The sequence below is a fragment of the Myotis myotis genome, unplaced genomic scaffold (genome assembly GCF_014108235.1).
Source record: "Myotis myotis isolate mMyoMyo1 unplaced genomic scaffold, mMyoMyo1.p scaffold_m19_p_4, whole genome shotgun sequence".
In the NCBI taxonomy this organism is placed as follows: Eukaryota; Metazoa; Chordata; class Mammalia; order Chiroptera; family Vespertilionidae; genus Myotis; species Myotis myotis.
The window spans coordinates 9,733,964-9,760,026 of record NW_023416346.1 but is presented as its reverse complement, the minus strand read 5'-3'; the positions used below and the strand labels follow the sequence as shown (position 1 = coordinate 9,760,026).

The 26,063-nt window shown below is 47.3% G+C and overlaps 1 protein-coding gene across 4 annotated transcripts in view; it reads right to left on the bottom strand.

Annotated features, from left to right (window-relative positions):
* Window positions 1–357: 357 nt before the first annotated feature.
* GNL3L (G protein nucleolar 3 like) overlaps window positions 358–26,063 on the bottom strand; it is a 38,173-nt gene continuing 12,467 nt past the window's right edge. For 2 of the 4 annotated variants that reach the window (XM_036304748.1, XM_036304749.1), the window contains exons 3-16: window positions 19,037–19,077; window positions 17,559–17,657; window positions 16,450–16,566; window positions 15,750–15,833; window positions 15,206–15,341; window positions 14,049–14,152; window positions 11,984–12,128; window positions 9,386–9,473; window positions 8,691–8,865; window positions 8,462–8,604; window positions 8,102–8,238; window positions 5,320–5,447; window positions 2,511–2,715; window positions 358–539 (exon numbers count right to left, since the gene is read on the bottom strand). In XM_036304748.1, the coding sequence (XP_036160641.1) occupies window positions 457–539; window positions 2,511–2,715; window positions 5,320–5,447; window positions 8,102–8,238; window positions 8,462–8,604; window positions 8,691–8,865; window positions 9,386–9,473; window positions 11,984–12,128; window positions 14,049–14,152; window positions 15,206–15,341; window positions 15,750–15,833; window positions 16,450–16,566; window positions 17,559–17,657; window positions 19,037–19,077 (1,685 nt within the window). In that variant the 3' untranslated portion in view covers window positions 358–456. The remainder of the gene's footprint in view (window positions 540–2,510; window positions 2,716–5,319; window positions 5,448–8,101; window positions 8,239–8,461; window positions 8,605–8,690; window positions 8,866–9,385; window positions 9,474–11,983; window positions 12,129–14,048; window positions 14,153–15,205; window positions 15,342–15,749; window positions 15,834–16,449; window positions 16,567–17,558; window positions 17,658–19,036; window positions 19,078–26,063) is intronic. The other 2 variants (XM_036304750.1, XM_036304751.1) reach the window with 1 other exon arrangement.

The window sequence follows — 26,063 nt, the reverse complement described above, 5'->3', positions numbered from 1 at the left end:
TGCAGCCCATGTGGGAAATGTCCTGCAGCCAAGCTCTGTCGTGGACTGGTAAAGAAATCATCACCCTCCAGGGACCACCAGGTCTACCAGCAGCCTAGCCTCTAGTTGCATGCTTAGCTGTCCAAGAGAATTTGGTGAGGGGTTGGTCCCCCTCTATCCTCAAGCAGCCCAACCTATAGGGTGGGGGATAAACTGTTAGCATCAGATGTTATGATAATTTATGTCTCTTGTCAAATATGATGGGGGTTAAATAAAGGGCATTGGGCTGGTCAGTTCCAGCCACTTGGGACCCTTTTTCTTCCCTGGAGAATGGAGGGAACAATGTGGGGGAGATATGGTGGAGGGATTCTTTTCATGTGTGTGTGCTTCAGGGAGAAGCAAACCATTTTATTTCATCTGTATCCCCCATCCCACTGGAACCGGTACTTGGGGAGTGGAGGGGGTGAGATCAGCCGATCAGTCACCAGCACTGTCATCAGTGTTGCCAGAGAGGTCGAGGGCAGACATCATGGAATCGGACAGCTTACTGGCGAGTTTATCTGCAGATGGAGAAATACAGGCAGTCATTTGGTGGCTGGCTTGCCAACAGGAGGCCTGCAGGAGCTAGCCTACATTGACCTTGGTCTGCACCAAACTCCAAAACTGGCTCACTTACCCTCTAACACTACACAAAACACCTGGTGGGCTGCAAGCAGCCATTGTTCAACCTCTGAGGCAGACCCGTTTGTCTACATGTGAAATGATCACTCCAACACAACTTCCATCTTAGAATGTCAGACTCACTGGGCTCTAAGAATTTTTATTCCTTCCCAGTATCAAAATATCAATTTCCCGCCGAAACCGGTTTGGCTCAGTGGATAGAGCGTCGGCCTGCGGACTGAAACGTCCCAGGTTCGATTCCGGTCAAGGGCATGTACCTGGGTTGCGGGCACATCCCCAGTGGGCGGTGTGCAGGAGGCAGCTGATCGATGTTTCTCTCTCATCGATGTTTCTAACTCTCTATCCCTCTCCCTTACTCTCTGTAAAAAATCAATAAAATATATTTAAAAAAAATATCAATTTCCTTTTACTGTGTTCACTCTGTCATCACCCTCAAAGTTCTCACAGCAAAGGGACAGCAAAGGGACACTAGGTAGACTGAGCCTGAATTCTCACCTCCCATCCTCGTCACACCCTATTGTTCTCTGGAAAGCCTTCTCTGACCACCCTTACCCCATTACCACCTCGAGACTGGGTGTCTTCACAGTGATCACCCTGTGTTGCCAATGTCTGTTTTCTTGTTTCCTCCTCACTCCCCAGTAAGACCAGGAGTTCCAGGGCAATCCATCTCTGGATTCCCAGGCCTCAGTGTGGAACCAGGCCAAGAGTGAATGGTTAGGAACACAGTCTAGTTCAAAGAAAAGAGCTTATGGGGTCAATGAATCCTAGGTTTTCATTTTGGCTCCATTAAATACTAGTTGTCTTGCCTTGAGTGTGTCACTTAATGTCTCTGGGGCTCAGTTTCCTCACTGACCAAATGTGGGTAAGACTATTACAAAGGGTTAGTGAAGGTTGGCATAGCATGAAGACAAAAATGGGCCAGCCACACAACAGACCACCACTAAAATGAAGGAGTTCTTTTGTGAATTGACATGGAAATAATCTCTAATATGTATTAAATGGAAAATGAAGTATTTGTATAGAAAAAGAGAATAAAGAATATATAGATATTTGCCTGTGTACCTATCTCAGGAACGAGATACAAGGAATTAACTGGGCCCGGCTGGTGTGGCTCAGGGGTTGAGCGTAGACCCATGCACCAAGAGGTCACCAGTTCAATTCCCAGTCAGAGCACAGGCCTGGGTTATGGGCTTGATCCCCAATAGGGGGCATGCAGGAGGCAGCCAATCAATGTCTCTCTCTTTGATGTTTCGGTATCATTGAAGTTTCTATCTCTCTTTCTCCCTCTCCTTTCCTCTCTAAAATCTATAAAACATTTTTTTAAAAGAAATTAATTGGTTGCTGCTGGGAGGAGGCCTGGCTGGCTAGGGGATTGGTAAGACATTTTATTGTATATTCTTTTATGCCTTTTGGATTTTGAGTACAATGCCTATTGATAAAGTAACCATTATATATAGCCTATAAGCTTCCTAATACATAAAAAGCAGCTGATAAATACATGGTGGTTATTTGATACACAAACTAGGCCAGTGTTCTCCAAGTGTGGTCCCCAGACGAGTACTAAAAGCATTTTGGAAGCAGTTAGAATCACAAATTCTCAGTCCCCATGGCCAAACTATTCAATTAGAAACTCTGGAGACAGGTCCCCAGAAATATGTTTTTTAACAAGCCCCCTGGCAGTTCTGAGCTAGACTTTGAGAACCACTGTGCCTATAGGTGAGCCTCCTAACCCATCCCTGGCCCTAACCCTTGCCTAGGGCTGGATACATGGAGGTGCTCACTTAGGAGCCCCTAATCAAGGCCCCAGGTGAGCCCTTTTAAGACACAGGGGGATGGTCAGGTATCCCCACCTGTACGCTTCTGCATCTTCTTCTTATTCTTCAAAGCACATGCCAGAGCCTGGCCCTGCTGCAGGGGGTCTGTCTCCATGATCTTCTGTACCATCGGGCGGCGGTCCACTGGGCAGATGTTCCTGGGATAGGAGTCCGCATTGCGCTTAGCCCACTCCTTCTGATGACCATTCGAATTCATGCAATACTCAGTGAACTCTCCATTCTGGTGAGACAGAGGACAGCAGTGAGTTCTGGACCCCCCAAAGTTACCTGCAAAGACTTCTGCAGAAGAGGCTAGGTAAGAACAAGGAGCCTGGAGCCACTCCACCACTGACTAGCAGGTTCTTAGTTAACCTCTCAGCCACAGCCTGATCATCTGTCAAACGGCGGTGGATAATGAATAGCTTGCATGGCTTTCACAGGGAGAAAATGAAAAAGTAGAGGTACTTGATCAGTGACAATTGTGTTACAATGATTCTTTGCTCAAGTGACCCTTCAAGGTCTTAGTCAATGTAACAAATATTTTCTGATACCTATTTTGTGCCCAGCTCTGTGTAGGGACATGCTGTAGAAATGAGCCAGATACAGTTCCATCCTTGGGAAACAATCAGACTAAAAAGGTTACAACCAACCATGCAAGACAGAGTGTGTTATGTGCCCACCAGAGAGACACAGTGTAAATGACAGAGGTTGAGGGAATGGTGGTGGTCAACATACTTCTGATAGGAGTCATTCCAGAATGAACACTGGAAAAGCACAGAGTATAACTGGGCACCCAAAAGGGTGTCTGTTGGCTAGAATTGAAGATACATGTGGGGGGAGGAGGCTGGAGGAGGTCAGTGGGTGAAAAGGGGGACATATATAATGGTTTCAACAATAAAGAATTACTCAATAATAAAATAAAAGACGATACATGTGGCCCTAGCTGGTTTGGCTCAGTGGATAGAGCGTCGGCCTTCGGACTGAAGGGTCCCAGGTTCGATTCCGGTCAAGGGCATGTACCTGGGTTGCGGGCACACCTCCAGTAGGGGGCGTGCCAGAGGCAGCTGATCAATGTTTCTCTCTAATCGATGTTTCTAACTATCCCTCTCCCTTCCTCTCTGTAAAATATATATTTTTTTTTTAAAAAAGAAGATACATGTGGGTAGTAAAAGCTAATGACAGAAAGCTCACTATGTGTCAGGCAGGCACCATTCTAAGCACACATATTATGTGTATGTGTACAACAGATATATGTACATGTACACATACCTATTAACCCATTTAATCCTTACAACAATGCTATGAAAAACAAGGGCATGTATGACTACCTGCTACACTACAATGGGGAAAAGGCCAGGCTATCGGGCACACTGTGCAACTCTGGGGTTGTGGGGGCGGGGGGCACCATTCACAGTATAACACACCCAAATGGCATCTCCCCGAGTCAGGCAATAGAGTGGCCCTGCTCAGGGGCCTGAGCCTGAGTCTGGAGGTTATAGTAAAGAATGGGGAACTACTATAGTTCCCCGAAGGAAAATGGTATGTTATGGGGCTTATGGGCTCAGTGGGAAACATTATCAGGGGATGGCCTTAAACACACAACTTGATACTAATTTTCCTGTAAGCACCAGGGGAACCTAAGTGAGGATGGGAATGGTGTGAAACCCTGCCGCTGCCCCAGTGCAGGCCTCACCATCTCTTAAGAGTCCAGGTAACAGCTTCCTTCCTGGACGCCCTGCCTCCACCCTGGCCCCTTGCTTTCTAATCTGATTTTTACCCCAGCTGCCAGAGTAATGTTCTAATATACAAACCTAACCATGTTGCTTAAGAAACCCTTCCAGATATTATGTAGCCATCAAAAAAAAAAAGGACAGCTCTTGGCCCTGGCTGGTATGGTTCAGTTGGTTGGAGTACAGTCCCATACAACTAAAGGTGGCAGCTTCCATTCCCGTCAAGGCGCATACCTAGGTTGAGGGTTCAATCCCGGATCGGTCATGGTGCATACGGGAGGCAACTGATTGATGTTTCTCTGTCATCCCTCTCTCTCTCTTCCTCCCTCCCTATCTCTAAAAAAAATCAATAAAAACATATCCTCAGGTGAGGATTAAAAATAAATAAATGATAGCTCTATGAAGTAATCATGTGGGACAATCTATAAGATGAATTTGTAAGTGAAATAAGCAAAGTGGAAAGCAATATGAATAGCATACGACTATATGAATTAAAATAGATCTCTGTACCTGCTTGTATGTATATATGTGTGTATATGAAGCTGAAGTAGCTCTGAAAGGACACTCAAATCTGCTAATGGTGACTGCCTCCAAGGAGGAGACAGAGTGGCTGGGAGATAGAAGCAGGAGAGAGATTTACTTGTCACTGGAGACCCTGTAGTTCCTTTTAAATTTTACCATGTACATGCATTACCTAGTCAAAAGAATAAAAAGAAAAAAGAATTTTTAAAAAGATACTTTATTTATTGATTTCAGAGAGGAAGGGAGAGGGAGAAACAGACAGAAACATCAATGATGAGAGAGAATCACTGATAGGCTGCCTCCTGCACATCCCACACTGGGGATCGAGCCCGCAACCCAGGCATGTGCCCTTGACCGGAATCGAACCTGGGACCCTTTAGTCCGCAGGCCAACGCTCTACCCACTGAGCCAAATCAGCCAGGGCAGAAAAAAGATTTTAATTAAACAAAATGGGGGAAAACAAAACCCCTTGACCAACCCGCATCTCCCCACCATTATAGGCAGATGTCATGGGGGGCCAGGCAAAAGGGACTGACCACTTCCCAGAGCCGTGGGTAGAGGAGAGGGTTGCCATAAAGAAAAGGGACAGGTACCTTATACACGGTGGTTTTATTTTCCAAGGCATCTACTATTTTCATCATTGGAGAATGGAGCCATTTGATCTCCGTTTGAAGCGAATCGATGTCACCCAAGAGCTGATCAGATTCTCCATTGGCCAAGCCTTTAACACAAGCAACAGCACTGTCAGGGCCCTGGCTCCTTCCTGCTGCTAGCCTCCTGGTCAGGCCTCAGTGGATAAGATATGTGGACACCGCCCAGGGGAGTTGGGAGGGAAGGCTCTTTCATTCCTTCTGGGAGGCCCCAGGACAAAAGATTAAAGGCATGGGTTTTGCAGGAGGGCACTCGCCTGCCTGAAGCTGGCCTCCCCTGCAAACCACAAATGTGCCCAATGCCTGGGCCCACACCACCCTCACACCTGCTTCTCAACTTCCCTTCCATCCCCTTCCCTGAGCCTATAATCCCTATTCACTCTTCAAGATCCAACACTAGGGCCAACTCCTTTAGTAGAAAATTCTCACTGGGAACCTCCCCCTCTTCTCAATTTCCCAGACCTCCAACTTTTGCTCAGTGCATTCTCAGTGACGGAGCCCCTGTTGCCCTCACATGCAGCTAGGGCCAAGCATCATCCTAAGAATGAGAGCGGCAATTCCTCCCAACTGCCCATGTGATACAAGAGGAAAGTAACGTTCAGAAAGGGGGCTGACTTGCCCGAAGCCACCTGGGAAATAAACTCTAAAGCGGGCAAGTTCTCTTATCCTCATTTGGAATCCAAGGACACCAAAAGGCCCAGAGAAGGACTACCGGTACTCCAAAAAAACAACAACAGAGAACTAGAAGGCAGGCCATCCAGGGCTTTCTCTACTACCCAAAGTGTCCACAGACTGATCCAGAGAGCACTGGATACCTTTCTAGGGTAAGATAGAGAAGAGAGGAGGAGCCAAAAGCCAGGGCTGCAGATGGCAGTATCTGAAGACAACAAACTTCCAGAGTTTTGGAAAAACATAAGAGCTCATAGTTACCAAAAAAGTACTACAGCCCGGCCAGTGTGGCTCAGTGGTTGAGCATCAACCTATGAATCAGAAGGTCACAGTTTGATGCCCAGGTTGTGGGCTCCATACCCAGTAGGGGGTGTGCAGGAGGCAGCCAATCAATGATTCTCTATCATCATTGACTAGAGGCCCAGTGCATGAAATTCGTGCAGGGAGGGGGGGTCCCTCAGCCTAGCCTATTGAGGGTCCTTCACCCTCTCCAATCCAGGACCCCTCAGGGGATCCCTGCGGGATCAGGTCTAAACCGGTAGTCAGACATTCCTCTCGCATTCTGGGACCACTGGATCCTAACCGCTTGCCTACCTGCCTGCCAGCCTGATCGCCCCCTAACTGCTCCTCTGTTGGCCTGATTGCCCCCTAACTGCCCTCCCCTGCCAGCCTGATTGCCCCCTAACTGCTCCCCCCTGCCTGCCTGATCACCCGTAACCACCTCTGCCTGCTGGTCTGATGCCCTTAACTGCTCCCCTGTTGGCCTGATTGCCCTTAACCACCTCAGCCTGCCGACCTGATTGCTCCTAACCATCTCTGCCTACCAGCCTGATCGCCCCCTAACTGCTTCCCTGCCCCACCGGCCTGATCGCCTCCTAACTGCTCCCCCCTAACAGCCAGATCAGCCCCTAACTGCTCCCCCCTGCTGGCCTGATCACCCTCTAACTGCTCCCCCCTGCCAGCCTGATCATCCCCTAACTGCTCCCCCCTGCTAGCCTGATTGCCCCTAACTGCCCCTAACTGGCTTTGTCTGGAAGATGTCTGGTCTAATTAGCATATTACCCTTTTATTAGTATAGATGTTTCTCTCCCTCCCTCTCCCATCCTCTCTGAAATCAATAAAAACATATATAAAAAAGAGAAAGCACTATATACATGCCAGTCACTGTTCTCAGTGCTTTTATGTATTAAATAACAGGTGGATGCTATAGTCCAGTGGTCGGCAAACTGCGGCTCAGCAAACCACGGCTCACGATCCACATGCGGCTCTTTGGCCCCTTGAGTGTGGTTCTTCCACAAAATACCAGCTCTTCCACAAAATACCAACTTCTGCGCATGGGCCACGAAGTTTCTATCGCACTGTACGTGCGTGCCCGCACGTGGTATTTTGTGGAAGAGACACACTCAAGGGGCCAAAGAGCCGCATGTGGCTCGCAAGCCGCAGTTTGCCGACCATGGCTATAGTCCGTCTTACAAATGATGTCGAGACATGGAGAAGTTAAGGAACATGTGCAACATCACACAGCTAACAAGAAACAAAATTTGGATTTGAATCTGGATGGTCCCTTCTTTTAACCACTCTGAGGTGGGAGAGTCTTCGACAACAGCAGAGGAGAGCTGCTTTGAATGCCACCTCTGCCTCCACTGACTATACATCATTCAGCAAATATCACCCTTCTGTGTCTCAGATGCCTCACCCATCAATGGAGGTAAGAATGAAAATCTAGGAGTGGACATGCAGTGGCTGAGGCGAAGCCTAGGGCATGAGAGGAGAGGTTTTTGAGAGAAGTGTCTCTATCCTTGCCAGGTCCCAAGAGACGGAGAAAGGAAGCTTACATTTCCTGAACACCTCATGGTGTACAGTACTTTGCAGATTTTCTTCCTATCTACCAAGAGTCACAACCAGCCCCATGGCCCAGATGAGAACTCTCCACCTTGTGGGTGAAAAGCAGGGCCAGGGAAGGGGGAGGTCAAACATGGAATTTGTTGTCAGGTCCCTGTGGCTCCACTAGGGCAGGACCAAGTGCGGTCATGCCAGTCCCCTCGCCCTCACTTACATTCCATAGTGTCTTCATTGGCCTGCTCGGTGTCCTCAATGTCAAAGACTTCGGTCATCTCCTTAACAATCTCAGCGCTAAGATGGGTGGGCAGAGTGTGCGTGGCGGGTGGAAGTGTGTAGAAGCTGATCTTCCCACTACATTGGGAGGTTGGAGGAAATTGGTGGTGATGTCACTGAGAGAACAATTGACCAATCACAGAAAGAATGAGTTCCCGAGTCAGAAACAGTGAGGGACAATGAGCAAACCCAGCCAGTGGCTTCTGAATAAGACGTTGAGTTGCTAGATAATCACTGACCCAGGGTCCTATAGCCCAGTCCCCTTTGTGGAGCCTCACCCCTACCCCTACCCTCTCCTCACCTCACCCAGTCAGACAGGACTGCTTTGGCTGCCTCCTCCTGATTATAGATGCCTCCCTTCTTCTTTTTACCCAATCGCTGGGCCACCGCCATCAGAAAGTGCTCAGTGGTCTGGAAGCCAGAGACGCCGTAATAGTTGGAAATCTGGTGACGAGAGGAAGAGGAGCAATCAGGAAAGAGAATGAAGGGTCCTTGGAATGGGTTAGGGCATAAGCAAAAGCCCTACGCACCTCCTCCAGGTTACAGCGTTGCAGGATGGTCTCCACCGGGGTCACAGGGTCCGCCAGCTTCTGCACGTGGATGCAATTGCGCAGGATGGTGCCCACCTCCGAGTTGGGGCCTGGGACAATGCCTGGGGCATCCAGCAGCCTGATAAACTTGTCCAGGTGGACCTCCTGCATGAACCTGGGCAGGAGAGGAGAAGATGCAGGACACTGATGAGGCCAGACGTGTCTGGCATCCTCTAGGCTCCAGGCACACAGCTGAGAGAAGGGGTGAGGGGGTGGGGGCAGATGGCGCACAGATGAAGGTGGAGAGATGTAGGGCCAGGGGTTCGGAGTCCTACAGAGCTGGGACTGATCTAGTCTAGCCTCTGCCTTTGGGGACTGAGCTGCAGGACCATGGTCAGCTTTTAACTCTCTGAGCCTCAGATGCTTCATCTAGGAAGCTAAGCTGCTTATTCATAGCCCAATCCTGCATGGCTTCAAGGAAGCTTCAAGGAGCTAATGGAGGTGAGAGGGGACACCCAGCTGGGAGCCTAGACCACACCTAGGGTGTACCAGGTAAACGCAGGCTGTTAATGAGACTCCCATGCCCAGGGAAGAATCAGAGGCTGCTCCGAGATAAGGAAAGGAGCAGGGGCTGAAGGAGTGAGAGTAGAGGGAATGGTGAGTCAATGGAAGTGGGAGAGCAGGCAGATGCTTACTTGGTGATCCCAGGAACAGCTCCCACACTGCAAGCACGGCTGCGTTTCAGACTGTTGATCAGGCTGCTCTTCCCAACATTAGGAAGGCCTACAAAAGAGCAGCAGGTGGCTCAGGGCAGGAGGGGCCCTTAGAAACACTTGGGCCACCCTGTATGGGGGAGGCCCAGGTAGGGACAGTGACCAGGCCACGAGGAAGCAAAAATCAAGAGCCTGGCCTTTTGCCTTCCCACCCCCAGGCCCTGACCAATTCCCTGCATGGCCTTTTTACCCCTCCCCTCAATATGTAAGCACACTGGGTAGATATGTCCCTCTCTCTAGATGTGACAGTCACCTCCCATCTACAACCAGCCTGGGAAAGGTGCTCAATGCAAGTACTCTGCAACATGATCCAACAGAAATGGACAACGGGAAGCATCCATAAAACAGACAACCGTCTATCCTGGTGTGTAACTAACCAGGATGGGGGACTCATCTCCAGCTGTCCCTCTCTGAGCAGCTGTCAACTTGTGTTTTTCTGTTTGGGCATCTATGAGCACCTCTAGGTTTGTGGATATCTTTGTATTTCTCCCTCTGGCTCTCTCATTATCACCATTTTCCTTCTGTGTCCTAGACGTTACATATCTACTGCTCTTTTTAAAAATATATATATTTTTATTGATTTCAGAGAAGAAGGGAGAGGGAGATAGAAACATCAATGATGAGAGAGAATCATTGATTGACTGCCTCCTGCAAGCCCCACACTGGGGATCGAGCCTGTAATCTGGCATATGCCCTGAGCAGGAATCGAACTGTGACCTCTGGTTCATAGGTTATCGCTCAACCACTGAGTCATGCCGGCCGGACTATGTATACTGCTTTCACAGATAGGCCTGTGTGTGTGTGTGAGTGCACGTGTGTGAGTGCATGCGCATATGCATGTATGTGTATGTTGGTTATTCTCATTCTAAATATTACTGCTTTTGCCATGTTTTTACTTTCCTCAGTCTTTCTATCACATCTCTTTCTCTGTACATCTCTGTATCTAAGCATCTTTCTTTGCCGGTTTGTCTCACTGTCTCTCACTCTAGCCATTGTTCTTTCTTTTTTTCACCCCACCCCACCAATTCTGCCTCTTTGTAATCACATTCCTTCCCCCAGTGGGCACCTCTGTACATGTTTCACAGTGTCCCCTTTTCTCTCTCCCAGTCTGTTTCTCCCAAACCACCTCCCTCCTTCCCCCGTCTCTACCCCTCTCTCTATGCATATATATCTCACTATAGACATGTCTGTATATCTATCTCTGTGTGAATCAGGGTGTGTGCCTGTGTCTGAGAGTCTAGTGGATCTGGGCACATGTGTCTCTCTTTGGCTCTATTTGTGTGAAAGAAGCAGAGTTAGGGTAAGCGTGTAGGAAGGGCTTGGTTTGCGTGTGATTTGCCCCTGGGTCTGTCTGCCTCTAAAGGTGCCTTCTCTGGGTCTATACATGTCTCCACACATGCACATCTGCACTTGTTTATGGATCTGTATGTGTGCATAGGCCTGTGTGTGTGTGTGTGTGTGTGTGTGTGTGTGTTCCTCCGTGTCTCCATATTTGTTCCTGCTTGTTTCTATGTGTCTCTCTAAATCTGTCTCTCCAGCCCTGTGTTCATTTCTCTCATTCTTTCTTTGGGTATGTATACAGGTCTGCCTCTCCATATACATGGGTGCCTCTAGTCCTCTTGTTTCTCTCTGCAGGACTCATGCATGTCTGTCTCTATGCCCATTTGGTATTTCTTTCTCATCACATATCCATCTCTCCGCATGCCTCTATCATTTAAATGTCTCTCCTCTCCACTGCCCACCAACTCCACCCCTTGGCTTTCCAGTTCCTTTTCTGACTATTCAGGTATGTGTATCTACACCCTTTTCTCAATGTCCACTCTCTCTGTCAATGTCTTTCTCTGCTGGCTTCACTTCCTCTCCCTGCTGCTCCACCTCTGCCTCTCTTAATTCCCCTGTTCCAAACCCACCATCCTCCCCTCGGTGCCCTGAGATCCAGACAGGCCCAGGTTTGAGCCTCAGCTCTGCCTTGTCTCACACAGAGCTGAGACCCTCAAGTCTCCTTCCCATCTCTGGGCCTCTGTGTTCTTATCTGTGAAAGGGAGATGTTCACCACTCCTTCCCGCAGCTCTGGTAGGATAAGATGGTACCAACTCCAAGCCTAGCCCTATGCATTTGGTCCATGGTTCTAAAATGCAGAACATGGCCTGGCTGCGTGGCTCAGTGACTGAGCATCACGACCCATGGACCAAGAGGTCCTGGGATCGATTCCCAATCAGAGCACATACCTGCATTGCAGCTTGATCCCCAGTAGGGGGCGTGCAGGAATCAGCCAATCTATGTCTCTCGGGGATGTTTCTATCCCTGTATCCCTCTCCATTACATATTTAAAAAATAAAATAAAATGCAGTGCATGGTGATGTTTCTGAGTATGTGTTCCCACGTCCACCAATCCAAATTACAAAGCACAAAACCCTTCCCCCCAAAAAGGTGACACCAAGTTCCCAGGATCCTTTCCCACAATGAAGCCCCTGTCCAAAGGAGAGCCTGAGCCCTGTGACCTCTCCCCAGGCGCCTTACCCACAACGCCCACACGGATATGGGTGCGCACTTCACCGAGGCGGCAATAGTTCCCCAGAACCCTCATGAGGTTTTCAGCTCCAAAGCAGGCTTTGCTCTTCAGCAGTGACTCAGAGGCCTGCTCCACGGGCACACTGCAGCGGTTCTAGAAAATGAGGAATAGTACAGCAGAGGCATCAAGAGGGAGATGTGATTTGAGCCCCGAGTTTCAACTTTCAGGGCCTGCCTGTGATCAAGGAGATCCTCAGGCCAAAGTGGGAGACTTCTCACACAGGCTCCAAACCTGCCGTTTCTCTGCCCCCCTTGGAGACCCGCGGTTCTGGTTTTCCAGTCTTCTTTGTCTTCTTTGTCCCTGTCTCTGCCTACATATGTCTCAGCAGGGACAGTATGGCATCCTAGCCTCGAGACAGGCCAGGCTGGACTTCCAACTCTTCCTCTCACAGGTGTGTGCCTAGCAAATCCTGCTTCCCTTCTCAGGACCTTGGTGCCCTTGTGTGCACAACAGGGATGCCCGCCATCCCAGCCTGCAAAGGGAAAGATAATGCCTGGCCCACACACAACCCACCTTCCCTTGATTCCTCACACAGAACAAGGCCATTCCAGCCTCTCTTTTTCTTAAATATGCTTTTATTGATTTTTAGAGGGAGAGGAAAAGAAAGGGATAGAGAGAGAGAAACAAAGATGAGAGAGAAACATCATTGATCGGCTGCCTCCTGCATGCCCCTCACTGGGGATTGAGCCTACAACCCGGGCATGTACTCTGACTGGGAATCGAACCTCGACCCCTTGGCTCATGGGTCGATGCTGAATCAACTGAGCCACGCCGGCCGGGCCAGCCTCTATCTCTTTATTCCTGATGCTACCTACTCTACCCAGAATACCCTTCCATCTCTTCTTCTTTCCTTACTTACCCACCACACTATTGCAAAATAGAAATTAACCTAAATATCCATCAACAAGAAGCAGGTTAATGAAATATATCCTTAAAGTGGAATACAAATGAAAGAAAGCTAATAGCAAAGGATTCTTACCACATTTCTGCCATGAAAAAGGTCAAAACATTTTTAAATAAGATATCATATGTCTTCCAGATTAGCAAAGATGAAAACATTCAATGGTATCAAATGTTAGCAAAGGTGGAGGGAAATAGGCCCTGTCACACATTCATTACCCCATTGGCGGGAAGATAAATGGTGCAGCCCCTTGGTGGTGGGGGGGGGGTGTGCAATTTGTCTGTGTCTAGGAAAATATAAAATGCATAAAGCCTATAACACAGCCACTCTACCTCTCAATTCCTAACCTACACAAATATGTGCAAGAGTGTGTGTTGAAGTACTGGTTATAACAATAAAAAAATTGGAAACTAATTTTACTTAGCATCAGAAGATAGATCTCAGTAAAAAGATATCCAAGAGGGGGAAAAAAGCAAGCCACAGGATAAGATATGATACCCACAAACATAGTTTTCTCTTTATATACACTTCCCTGTGTATATATAAAGTACAGGAAAACATCTGGATCCTTCCATACTTACAATGATGGTTACTTCTGGTTATATGTGGATAAAGGAGACTGGAATTAAGGGTATTGGTGAAAGAGTAATTAAGCTTTATATGCAATTGTTTTTATTTTATTTTTTTTACTTTATTTTTTAATAAAATTTATGCTGGTGCAAAATTGAAAAAATATCCCCAGCACCAGTTTCTCTCCCTAGAAGCAACCAATGTTTCTATATACTTTAATATTTTATGATGAAAATGTATTTCTATGTTAATGATCTATTAGAAAGTAGTGTGATGTTTTAAAGAGAAAAACAGAGGCATGTATTTTAAAATGGAACAGTTCTCTATATTTTCCAATATGTATTACCCTTACATCTGGAGAAAATGCTTCCTAAAGAGCAATAATATAGGAAGAAATTAAATGAATATTAAGTCATCCAGTAAAGCAAAAAGCTCAAAGCTGAAGGCCTAATTCAATTACCAAAGAGTTGGAGACCCAGTCCGAGGCATCCCTGGCCCCAAGCTATCCTGAAAGAGTCTAGATGCCCCTTGCCCCTGCTTACCAGGTTTTTGACCTGATGCTGGGTGCTGGCCTTGAAAGCCACAGTTGGCAGCTCATTCCGAAGGTAATCCAGCCACTTTTCTATAATGTCCTTGGGGACCAGGTCTGGGGGAAACAGGAACGGATAGAACAGGTAAGGAGAACATAACTTCGACAGCTCACTCGGAAGATGCATCTACCCATACCCGAGGCTAGGCCCACCTCCTGACAAAGACAGCTCCCTGGCCCTGGCAGTCCCTGTACAGTCCCTAAGTTAGAGTTAGAAAGGACACTGTATTCTAGGGAAGCAGTTGAGGCGATCTCTATTCCCTCAGGGAGAATGGGAAAACTAGTTATTAGGTCCCAGGTCTCCCAAAGATTATGTTTCCAATCCCCTCTCTGGATCATTCTAATTTGAACCAAATGTCAAGAATAACGTGGGCAAAATGGCTACCATTTGTGAGGTACTGACCACACATATACCAAGCACTTTATTATTAATTCTCACAACAACACTGTGAGTTGGGACAATCACAGCCCATTTTAAAGCTAGAGAAATGGAAGCTCTTAGGTGATAGGACTTGTCCGAGATCCCAGACAAAAGAGCACAAGTGAGATGAGAGCCAGACCCGAGTGACTCCTGAGTCCATGTGCTTTTGTGCCCTAGTCTCTGGGTTCCAGCTTGGAGAAGACACTCTCCAGGGATGGCCAGTCACAGATAAGGCTTAAAATAGCAAGAATGGAGGAATCAAAGGCAGCCGGGATTGCACACCATTCCAACTTCTGCTGCGCTGTGTCTTTAGACCAGGGGTGGGGAACCTTTTTTCTGCCAAGGGCTATTTGGATATTTATAACATCATTCTCAGGCCATGCAAAATTATCAACTTAAAAATCAGCCTGATTTATTTGGTCAAACATTTAATTAACTCACCCCTAATGCCTTGGCAGGGCCAGACCAAATGACTTGTTGGACCTTATACAGACGTTCCCCACCCCTGCTTTAGACAAATGATTTCACCTCTCAGATTCCTGGCTAGAAAGACTGTAACAAGAATTCCTACGTTGCACAAACTGTTAGGAATACCACTGAAGTTGCTGCATCTCAGGATCTGGTCAGAGCTGGTCTTTCAAGAAGGCCTGCCCCCTGCCATGCCTCCCCCAATGCTTCTCAATACTCACCAATCTTGTTCAAGACCAGGACCAGCTTCTTGTTGCCCTCTGCCCGCAAGACAGTCTCCTCCATCTGGAAGCAGCGGCAGCCCAACGGGTCCCTGGCGTCCAGAACTTCCAGAATCACATCAGAGTATTCCACTACCTGCAGGGCAGAAGGTGAGGGATGGAGGCAGGCAGAGGACTGGGTAGCAATCGCAGAGGCCCATGAATGAAAAGGCCTCCATCTCAGTCAGGGAAAACAGAAATGGAGAGGAGATGGGACTGGATTGGTACCCTCCCTGAAGGGCCTTAAGAAAAGAGTCCCACCCTAGCTGGTTTGGCTCAGTGGACAGAGCGTCGGCCTGTGGACTGAAAGGTCCCGGGTTCGATTCCAGTCAAGGGCACATGCCTGGGTTTTGGGCTCGATCCCCAGTGGAGGGCATGCAGGAGGCAGTCAATCAATGATTCTCTCTCATCATTGATGTTTCTATCTCTTTCTCCCTCTTCCTTCCTCTCTGAAATCAATCAAAATGTATTTTTTTTTTTTAAAAAAAGAAAAGAGTCCCCATACCTTACGGAACTCCTTGTAATAGGCCTTTCTTGTGGCCTCATCATCCAGCTGAGGAAACATATTTAATTCCTGCAAAGCTTCCTCCTAAAGGAAAAAAGAAGAGAATGGTCCATGGGAGGAAATAGAGCGAGAAAGAGCCAGGGCATTGGAGACCATGTGAAGCTGGGGGAGCCATGTGAGTCCCAGCCACCAGAGCTGGGAAGTGGAAGAACACACGGGCCCAGATGGTACCTATGTGTGCCTATGCGTATGTGTATTCGAGCACCAGAGAGAGGCCTGAGTGTGCATATGGGTGTGTAAAAATTAGCCTGCTATATTTAGTCAAACTTAAGTAACTCACCCCTAATGCCTTGGCAGGGCCAGACCAAATAATTTCGCGGGACTTTTATGGCCTGCGGGCCAGAAGTTCCTCACCCCTGCCTTAGTCCTCCCAACCCCACTCCACCCCCCGTCTTTGGGTTCTAGCTTGGGAGAAAGGACCTATCCAGGGTTGTCCAGTCACACACAAGGCTCAAAATGGCTTTTTACCTCCCTCTCACCCTCCATCCCTCTGTCCTGTCTTCCCATCCTTTCTCCACGGATTGCCTACTTCCCTTCCAACCATCTCACATCCTTTCTCTCCCTTTCACAGAGCAACGGCAAAAGGTGCTATTGAGCAAACCCGCCCCAGTACTACACAGGGGCAAAATTACTCTCTTACCTTGGACTCAAACTCCTCCTGGCGTCGCAGGACATCCTGACAGTAGCTCTCCATGGTTCTGCGTCTGTGTCTCTCTTGCTCCCTGGCAGCCTGCTGCTTCTCCCTCATCTCCTCAATCTAACAAGGGAACACACACCAGGACTGCAGCTGACTAGGTCTGCAGCCTAAGGGAGGGACAGGAGACGGAGAGGAACAGGGAACGGGTGACAGTGGAAGGAAACAGCGTGGCATGGCAGAGGTGGAAGGAGCAAGGATACAGGGCGCAAGCAGATATGACAGCAGGATATAAGGGGTTTGAGAGAAAGAAAAAAAAAAACAGAGTGCTGCAGGAAGGGAAAGTGGGGCAGAGAACAATAAAAGAAGGTCAAGGGGACCCAGCCAGTGTGGCTCAGTGGCTGACCATCAACCTGTGAACCAGGAGGTCAGTTCATTCCCGGTCAGGGCACATGCCCAGTTTGTGGGCTCCATCCTCGGTGTGGGGCCTGCAGGAGACAGCCGATCAATGATTCTCACCATTGATGTTTCTCTCTCTCTCTCTCTCTCTCTCTCTCTCTCTCTCTCTCTCTCTCTCTCTCTCTCCCTCCCTCCCTCCCTCCCTCCCTCCCTCTCTGAAATCAATAAGTATATAAGAAAGGTATGGGAAGCTGAGAGAGAATATGTTCCTGGCAGAGGAAACAAGAACAGAGGGAGAAGAGGACAAAGTTGTGGGATGCCCCACCATTTAGAGAGCAGGGAGACTGACAGAGAGGAAGGAGGACATTTAGGAGAGTAAGATGACAAGAAAGTCACAGTGAGAGTATTTCAAGGAAAGCAGGTCTCAAATGCAGAGAATTCAGATCAAATTAGATGAGAACTCTCCATCAGAGAATGCACTGGTGAGGCTGGCAAAGACCATTTCGGTGGAGCCGTGGGAACACAAGCCAGACAGCAATGGACTGGGAGGTGAGCAACTGGAGACACTAAGTCCAATAGCAAAGCAACATCCTCCCTTCCACCTTCCAGAACAGCCTCTACAACCCTAACCATTCTGGCCTTTACCCTTCCATTCACCACTGCTGAGGAACTGGCAGTCCAGGCAAGCCCTCTCTCCCCCATGGTACAGGGCTTACCCTCTTCTTCTTTAATTCAGCCTCCCGGTTGGTATGATCATTGGAGTGAACAAACTGGGGGGTGGAGACCAGCTTGAAGGCTGCTTTCTTCCCACTCTGCTTTACAGGATGGTCACCACACGAGAGGAAAAAAAAAAATCAAACAGAGCTAATGAACCCAGGAAAATCACCCTCCAGGGAGGGGTTAGAGCTTCTTAGAAGTGTTGTTGCCAAGGGAAAGGGAGGAGAAAAAAAAGGGCTTGCCTCAAAGGTATGCCCATCTTGCTAAAGAGAGACCCTCCCTCCACTACCCAGGCAGGAACTGACTGAAGAACCCCAGGAAAGGGAGATGCAACTCGGAAGGTTTCCCAAGTAAAGGCAAAGGGAAAAGCTAAGTAGTTCTCCAAGTGTGGTCCTTAGACCAGCAGCATCATCACTTGGCAACTTGTTAGAAATACAAATTCTCAGAAGCCCGACCTATAACCAGGTCAGTTTGACTCCCAGTCAAGGCACATGCCTGGGTTGCGGGCTCCATCCTCAGTAGGAGGTGTGCAGGAGGCAACCAGTCAATGATTCTCTCTCATCACTGATGTTTCTATCTCTCTGTTTCCCTCTCCCTTCCTCTCTGATATCAATAAAAATATTTTTTAAAAATAAAATAAAGTGTGAGAACTTTAACCATCTGCTACAATCTGACAACCACTGCTTTGGCCCAAGTCTGACTTGTTCATATCTTTCCTAGCAGGGCCAGGAGATCCAGGAGCTGGAGCCAGTCATTATGTTTCAGCCTTTCTCCACCCATGAGTGACAGGGACTGGGGCTCAGGCAGACTCAAGTCCCAGCTGCACTACCCCGAATCTAGGAACTTTCTCACTGAGCTCAGTTTCTCCATCTAAAAAATGGGACCACAGCAATCCCTGCCAAGGTAAATCAAGCACTAAGGAGCGTGTGGCTTGTGGTATAAACTTAATAAACGCTGCTGATTCTCTGCTGCGGCCACCCAGACAGAGAAGGAAAGCCAGCTCCACTGAGTCCGATGTATTACTCTGTCTAGAGCAGCGGTTCTCAACCTGTGGGTCTCCAATCTGTGGGTCGCGACCCCTTTGGGGGTCGAACGACCCTTTCACAGGGGTCGCCTAAGACCATAGGAAAACACATATATAAATACATATTGTTTTTGTGATTAATCACTATGCTTTAATTATGTTCAATGTGTAACAATGAAAATACATCCTGCATATCAGATATTTACATTACAATTCATAACAGTAGCAAAATTACACTTATGAAGTAGCAACAAAAATAATTTTATGGTTGGGGGTCACCACAACATGAGGAACTGTATTAAAGGGTCACAGCATTAGGAAGGTTGAGAACCACTGGTCTAGAGTCACCCACCATCTCTACTGGGTTTTATGGGCTTCTTCTAGGGCAGGTAACCTGTTCCTAGCCTTACCCCAACAGTGGGCACACCTTACCTGAGGGTTGGGCCAACTTACCTTCTTGCAGCCTTTGGAACTTTTACCTGGTTTCTTATTTTCTACAAAAAAAAAAGAAAAAGAAACAGGCATCACTCACCTACACAACATTTCTTGATACCTTAATTAAGGTCTGGTCGCATTGGGACCTAAGGATGCCTCTGACACCATGTTTGTCTAGGCCAGTGGTCGGCAAACCGTGGCTCACAAGCCACGTGTGGCTCTTCCACAAAGTACCACATGCGGGCGCGCACGTACAGTGCGATTGAAACTTCATGGCCCATGCGCAGAAGTCGGTTTTTGGCCTGGGCGAGTCTATTTTGAAGAAGTGGCATTAGAAGAAGTGGGGGGGTGTCAGGTGGGCCGCAGGATACGCAGTGTGGGGGAGGTACATTGTTCTGAGGTACGTTCGCTGAGGTCGACCCCTTCCAACTCTCCCATCCACACTGGTCTATCTGAAACAAGTATACAAGACGAGTGTGGATGGGAGAGTTGGAAGGGGTCGACCTCAGCGAACGTACCTCCTCAATCAGACTGAGGACGTTTTTAGCAAAGGCCAGCTTAGGAGTACCCTAATTAATAACAATGTACCTACCTATATAGTTTAAGTTTAAAAAATCTGGCTCTCAAAAGAAATTTCAATCATTGTACTGTTGATATTTGGCTCCGCTGACTAATGAGTTTGCCGACCACTGGTCTAGGCCAGTGGCCAGCAACCTGCGGCTTGCGAGCCAGATGCAGCTTTTTGGCCCCTTGAGTGTGGCTCTTCCACAAAATACCACGTGCGGGCGGGCGTGTACAGTGCAATTGAAACTTCGTGGCCCATGCACAGAAGTCGGTATTTTGTGGAAGAGCCACACTCAAGGGGCCAAAGAGCCACATGTGGCTCGCGAGCCGCAGTTTGCCTACCACTGGTAGGCCCAGGACAAGACAGACAGGGATATGGCATCAACACTGTTAGAAAGACTACTGAATATAATGCTCAGGGCATCGTTTCAATGCAAATTGAAACAATTGTTAAGGAATCCTGTGAAGAGAGTGAGCTGAATATCTCCTTGTAACTCCTCTCTCCCCCCCAACTTCTGGTAGGAGGAAACTCAACAACAAAAATTTTTTTTTAGTTAATCCTCACCTGAGGATACTTTTCCATTGATTTTTAGAGAGAGTGGGAGAGAGCGGGATAGACAGAGGACACATCAATTAATTGCCTCCCACACACGCCTCGACCAGGGCTGGGGATCCAGCCTGCAATGGAGGTGCATGCCCTTGACCGGAATAGAATCCGGGACCCTTCAGTCTGCCTGCCAATGCTCTAACTGCTTTGCGAAACTGGCTAGTGCCGGGGTTCATGTCCCAGCATCAAGAAGGGTTCAGGAATCTGGAAAAGGCACTGTGCGTAGATGACATAGGAATCCAGAGACTAATAAAGAGTCCGGAGACGAGATATAATTTTGAAAGGCATTGGGGGTCAGAGGACCTTCAGCTAAAGGAACTGAAGAGTGCCTCCTTGTCTAGGCCCCTTGCTTTTACTAACACAATTTGTCCTAAGGCAAGGTGGAGATAATGCACTTCAAAGGGTAAGGTTTCAAAGGGTACAGAACCATTGTCAGTTTGGGGAATAGCCTACGGCTGTTCAGGTGTTTGGCCAGTAGGAGGCAATAACATGTAGATTAAGATGCCCTTTAGCTGTCTGGCAGCCACAATCAGTTTCCTATTCAGGTTTGGGGAAATGCCTTTAGCCATTCCCAACAGGTGACTCCATGTGTGACTCAACCCTGTTGAGTCCCCAAGTTTCATCAACCTTTTGATGAAACTCTTGAAATGATGGCATGCTGGCATTGGTTCCCGGCAGGCTAGGGCTCAACACTTTCAGCACCAGGCTGAGGTGGGGGCTGGCAGCATGGGAAGGTGATCTGAGGAGTCCCAGCTGGTTAAGCCAGGATAGATGGCCTCAGCACATAAAGAGAGAACTAACTGCCCCTTCCTGCCAACCCTGCTCAGGCCATTGCCTCCAAAGGGACTTGCCCTATTCAGCTAAACTGCAGCCACCGCTGCACCCCTCCCCCCCCATTACAAGGAGGAGAGAGCTCACCTGCCTCAATCCCACCTTAACAAAGCCCAGGAATTTAAGGGTCCTCCCCACTGTCAATGAGAAGTCCCACCTGCCATCCCATTCACAGCTGAGCTCTTAGGGAAGAATGACTTTCCTTAATTCTCACCACCTGCAAGAGGGCTAAAGGAATTCCTAGAGGGGGTGATTCTGGAAGTTCAGGGCACAAATATAGGAGCAGCTTGAGATTACCACCACGGGCACTCCCATCGCAAGTGGTTTTGCACTGAAGCAGAGTTAATGTAGAAAACAAGAAAATTTTTTTAAATATATTTTTATGGATTTCAGAGAGGAAGGGAGAGAAAAAGAGAGATAGAAACATCAATGATGAGAGAGAACCATTGATCAGCTGACGCCTGCACGCCCCCCACCAGGGATCGAGGCCACAACCCAAGCATGTGTTCTTGATCAGAATCGAACCGAGGACACTTCAGTCTGCAGGCCAATGCTCTATCCACTGAGCAAACCAGCTAGGGTGGAAACAAGAGAATTTAAACACTACAGTAGTCCTCCCCTTATCTGCAAGGTATTCGTTCCAAGACCCGCAGTGGATGCCTGTAACCACTAATAGAATCGAGCCCTATATAATACTATGTTTTGTCCTTTACACACATACCTTTCCACTTGAAGGAAACATTTTTGGGGTATTATTAAGTAAAATAATGGTTACTTAAGCACAAGCACTGTGATACCGGGATAGTGGATTCAATTCCTGGTCAAGGCACAAGGCTCAATCTCCAGTAGGGGGCGTGCAGAAGACATCTGATCTGATGTTCTCATTGATGTTTCTATCTATCCCTCTCCTTTTCTCTCTCTCAAATCAATAAAAACATTTTAAAATGTGGTATTTCCTAATGAAAAAACCCACAAGTTCAAAAAAAATAAAAATAATAGATAAAAAGTTCCTTTAGTTGAAAACAGGCTTGAGGTTTCAGATTAGAAAGGCTCATGTAGCGCCAAGATTAACACAAAAGATATCCTGGTGAAATTTCTGAACTCCAAGGGTAAAGAGACAATCTTATAAACTTCCAAACAGAACAAGTTTCCAACAAAGGCCAGCGCAGAGGACAGCCTTCTCAAATCTACAACTCTGGACACTAAAGACAGAAGAATAACCATTACAAGTTCTGAGACAAGGGACTGAGTTCCAAGCTAAATGCCTATACCTGACCAATAGATTACTCTGAAGTTTAAAAGAAAAATAGATGTGTAGAGATTACCACTGCTATTCTCTTTCATTTTTTAAATTTTATTTATTTATTTTAGAGAGAGAAAGAAGGGGAGAGGGAGAGGGGGAGGGAGAGGGGGAGGGAGAGGGGGAGGGAGAGGGGGAGGGAGAGGGGGGAAGAAGGGAAGGGGAGGGGAGGAGGAGATTGATTTGTTGTTCCACTTACTTCTGCATTCATTGCTTGATTCTTGTAAGGTTCCCTGACTGGGGATCAAATCCACAACCTTGGCATATTGGGACAGTGCTCCCAATTGAGCTACGTGGATAGGGCACCACCTCTATTCCCTTTCTGGTAAAACTACTTGAGGAAGTACACCAGCTAAAAATTAAATCAGAATAGAGATCTCAAGCTGCCCTGGCTGGTTGTTCAGTGGTTAGAGCATCAGCCTGAAAACTGAAGTCTCGGGTTTGACTCTAGGTCAAGGGCACATCCCTCAGTCGCAGGTTCAATCCCAGGCCCCAGTCAGAGTGCAAGCAGGAGGCAACCAATTGATGTGTCTCTCTCACACAGATGTTTCTCTCTCTCCCCCTTCCCCCCCCTCCCTTCCACTCTCTAAGAATCAATGGAAAAAATATCCTCACTCCTCAAGTGAGGATTAAAAACACACGCGCACACACAAAGACCTCAAGCTAATGGAAACAAATAATGGTGGGCAGGAAACCTAGTCCCCCCTTATGTGCAAGATATTCATTAAATCATTAAATCTCTTTTAAAATGCTAGTAATGTAGCTAAGAATTATGATACATTATTAAGAAAGGATTTTTTAAAATCCAGGAAGCATAAGAAAATAGCTCAGAACTAAAATACCAAATTATTTCAACAAAATCTAGGAATCAAAGCAACAGGGGTTGGAAAAGCAAAAGCATGCTAAAAGTCTCACTTTGAAAGAGTAAGATAAACAGAGTCATTATTTAACTTTGGTAAAGTGATAGAGAAATTTGAGTTTAATTATGTTTGCTATCAGTATAAATGCAACTACCAACATAACTTAATTACGGGTAGATTTTTTTTAGACTTGATCAATTTCTTCAAAGTAAATAAATAAGGGAATAAGAATAAACAGAAAATATACAATAAGATGGTAGAAGTTAGACCAAGCATATTAGTTCTCATAATGACTGTGAATGGGTCGAATTTCCCAGTAACAAAAAAACACACACACACACACAAATAAACAAAAAACAGACCCCTGTGTCTCCTTTTCTTCCAAAGCACTCATGTCGCAATGAAAAGAATGTGAGGTCTGGAATGAACCAGGTCTGGCCGTTTTACTCAACAATTTCCATCTGCCTAACTTCCCTGGAAACAGAGCTTGCACTGGATACAGGCACACACTGAAAGAAAATACATCACGTAGAGAGGGGGGAAACATCTGCTTCAGAGGGAGGGAGGAGAGAAGGGGAAGGAGAGACGTGGGGAAGAGTGCGGCCATCACTTGCAGCACTGCAACACCCAGGAGTCGCTGTTAATCTGTGTGGGAGGGGTTTTAACAGCCTGAGAGAGAAAACAGCTTCCATTTTGTTGCCAGCCACACATAGATTCCTATTCTGGCTCCATAACTGCCTACCTATATGACCTTAAAGAATTTTCTCAAATCTCTCTGAGCCTCAATGTCTCCACTCACCAGCTGTGGCATCAATCAATATTCAAAGGCAGAGCTCTCCATTCACCCATCATCTCCCACACTCTCACCCTGCTATATCCCTGTACATCCAGCCTGGCACTGACTCTACCACCATCCTCCCTTTGTCTCTGCTTAAAATTTCCCACAATGCCCTCTGACGCTCCCATTGGGGAGCTCAGCACCCCTAATTCTTCCATCTCTCCTCGGGAACAATTCCCAAACCTCTTGCCTTGGTGGAGACACCTGTGAGGACACTGCTTCGCCTGCAGGCCTCTGGAAAGGTGGCTGTGTTTTCTCTGGCACATGAATGGATACCTTGGGGCCAGTAGGTAGAGATGTTCTCTGGACTCATCATTGCCAAACCAAGACTATTTCTCCCTCTTGTTAAAAAAGAAAAATAGCCCAGCTGGCGTGGCTCAGTGGTTGAGCATCGAGCTATGAACCAGATCAATATGTTTATTGATTTCAGAGAGACGACGGGAAAGGGAGAGATTAGAAACATCAATGATGAAAATCACTGATCGGCTGCCTCGGGCACGCCCCCCACTTGGGATTGAGTCCACAACCCAGGCATGCGCCCCCGACCGGAATGGAACCCAGGACCCTTCAGTCCACAGGCTGACGCTCTATCCACTGAGCCAAACTGGCTAGGGCAATAAAATGTTTTTTGACAAGAAAAATAAAGAGGGAGGAAAATCCTGCTCTTTAAACTGTTGCTATGCCTGTCACCTATAAGTCACTTTTCCTCATTTATGGAAGCACAGGGCTCAGAGCATTACTTTCAACCCAACTCCTGCCACCATCAATCTGGGTAACTTTGGCAATTTCTGGGCCCCTTCCAACACTCCAGTTTCCCACTTCCTCAACATTTTCACCTCCAGGAACCAGCACTCCATGCAGCCACCTGCTCACCCACTATGGTGACATCTATGATCATCTCCTCTAACTGCTTCAGAAAGCAGTCTCAGACACCCCTCTCACCTATCCTCAAGCTCATTTGTTCAGCCTCCGTTCTGTTTCTTATCCATCAGCCACCCCCTTCCCTTCCTGTGCAGCTTACATTCACAGTCTGTCATTACAATGGATTATATATCTGTGCCACCAGTCACTGATTGGTGTAAATCTTTTGAGTGACAAAACACACCTTCCTTTTTCTTTTTTAAATATATTTTTATTGATATCAGAAAGGAAGGGAGAGGGAGAGAAAGAGAGAAACATCAATGATGAGAGAGAATCATTGATCAGCTGTTTCCTGCACACACCCCCACCGGGGATGGAGCCTGCAACCTGGCATATGCCTTGACCAGGAATCGAACTGTGACCTCCTGGTTCATAGGTCGATGCGCAACCACTGAGCCACACCAGGCTGGGTGCACCTTCCTTTTTCTTAACCATTCAAAAACATACAACATAGCCGAAACCGGTTTGGCTCAGTGGATAGAGCGTCGGCCTGCGGACTGAAAGGTCCCAGGTTCAATTCCGGTCAAGGGCATGTACCTGGGTTGCGGGCATATCCCCAGTAGGAGATGTGCGGGAGGCAGCTGATCGATGTTTCTCTCTCATCGATGTTTCTAACTCTCTATCTCTCTCCCTTCCTCTCTGTAAAAAATCAATAAAATATATTTTAAAAAAATACAACATAAACAAAACATAAACACAAAAAATGTACAACAGCTGAAACCTTATTTGAACACTCTTTGTAGGGCTCCTCAATAACGTTCCCAGATTTAATCACTATGATTACCATTTGGATCCATGGTATCTCTAGCTACACCACCCAGCATTGCCCCATCTACCACTGTAATTGTCCAAGTTACTCATTACATACTTTATTGCCAATTCACCACTGAAAGCCTTTGTGTTGTGGGCACATGTGAAGTTTTTCTATTCAATTTAATATTCACCATTTCCCCCACTAATATAAATGTGTATGATTGCTCTTAAACAGGTCATAACGTTCCAAAATAAAAAGGTGCACTTTGAGAGGTCTTCCTCCCAAACTTGGCCCTAGCCACTGTAGTCCCCTCACTGTAATAAGAAACCACTGTATGCCCTAGCCGGTTTGCCCAGTGGTTAGAGTGTTG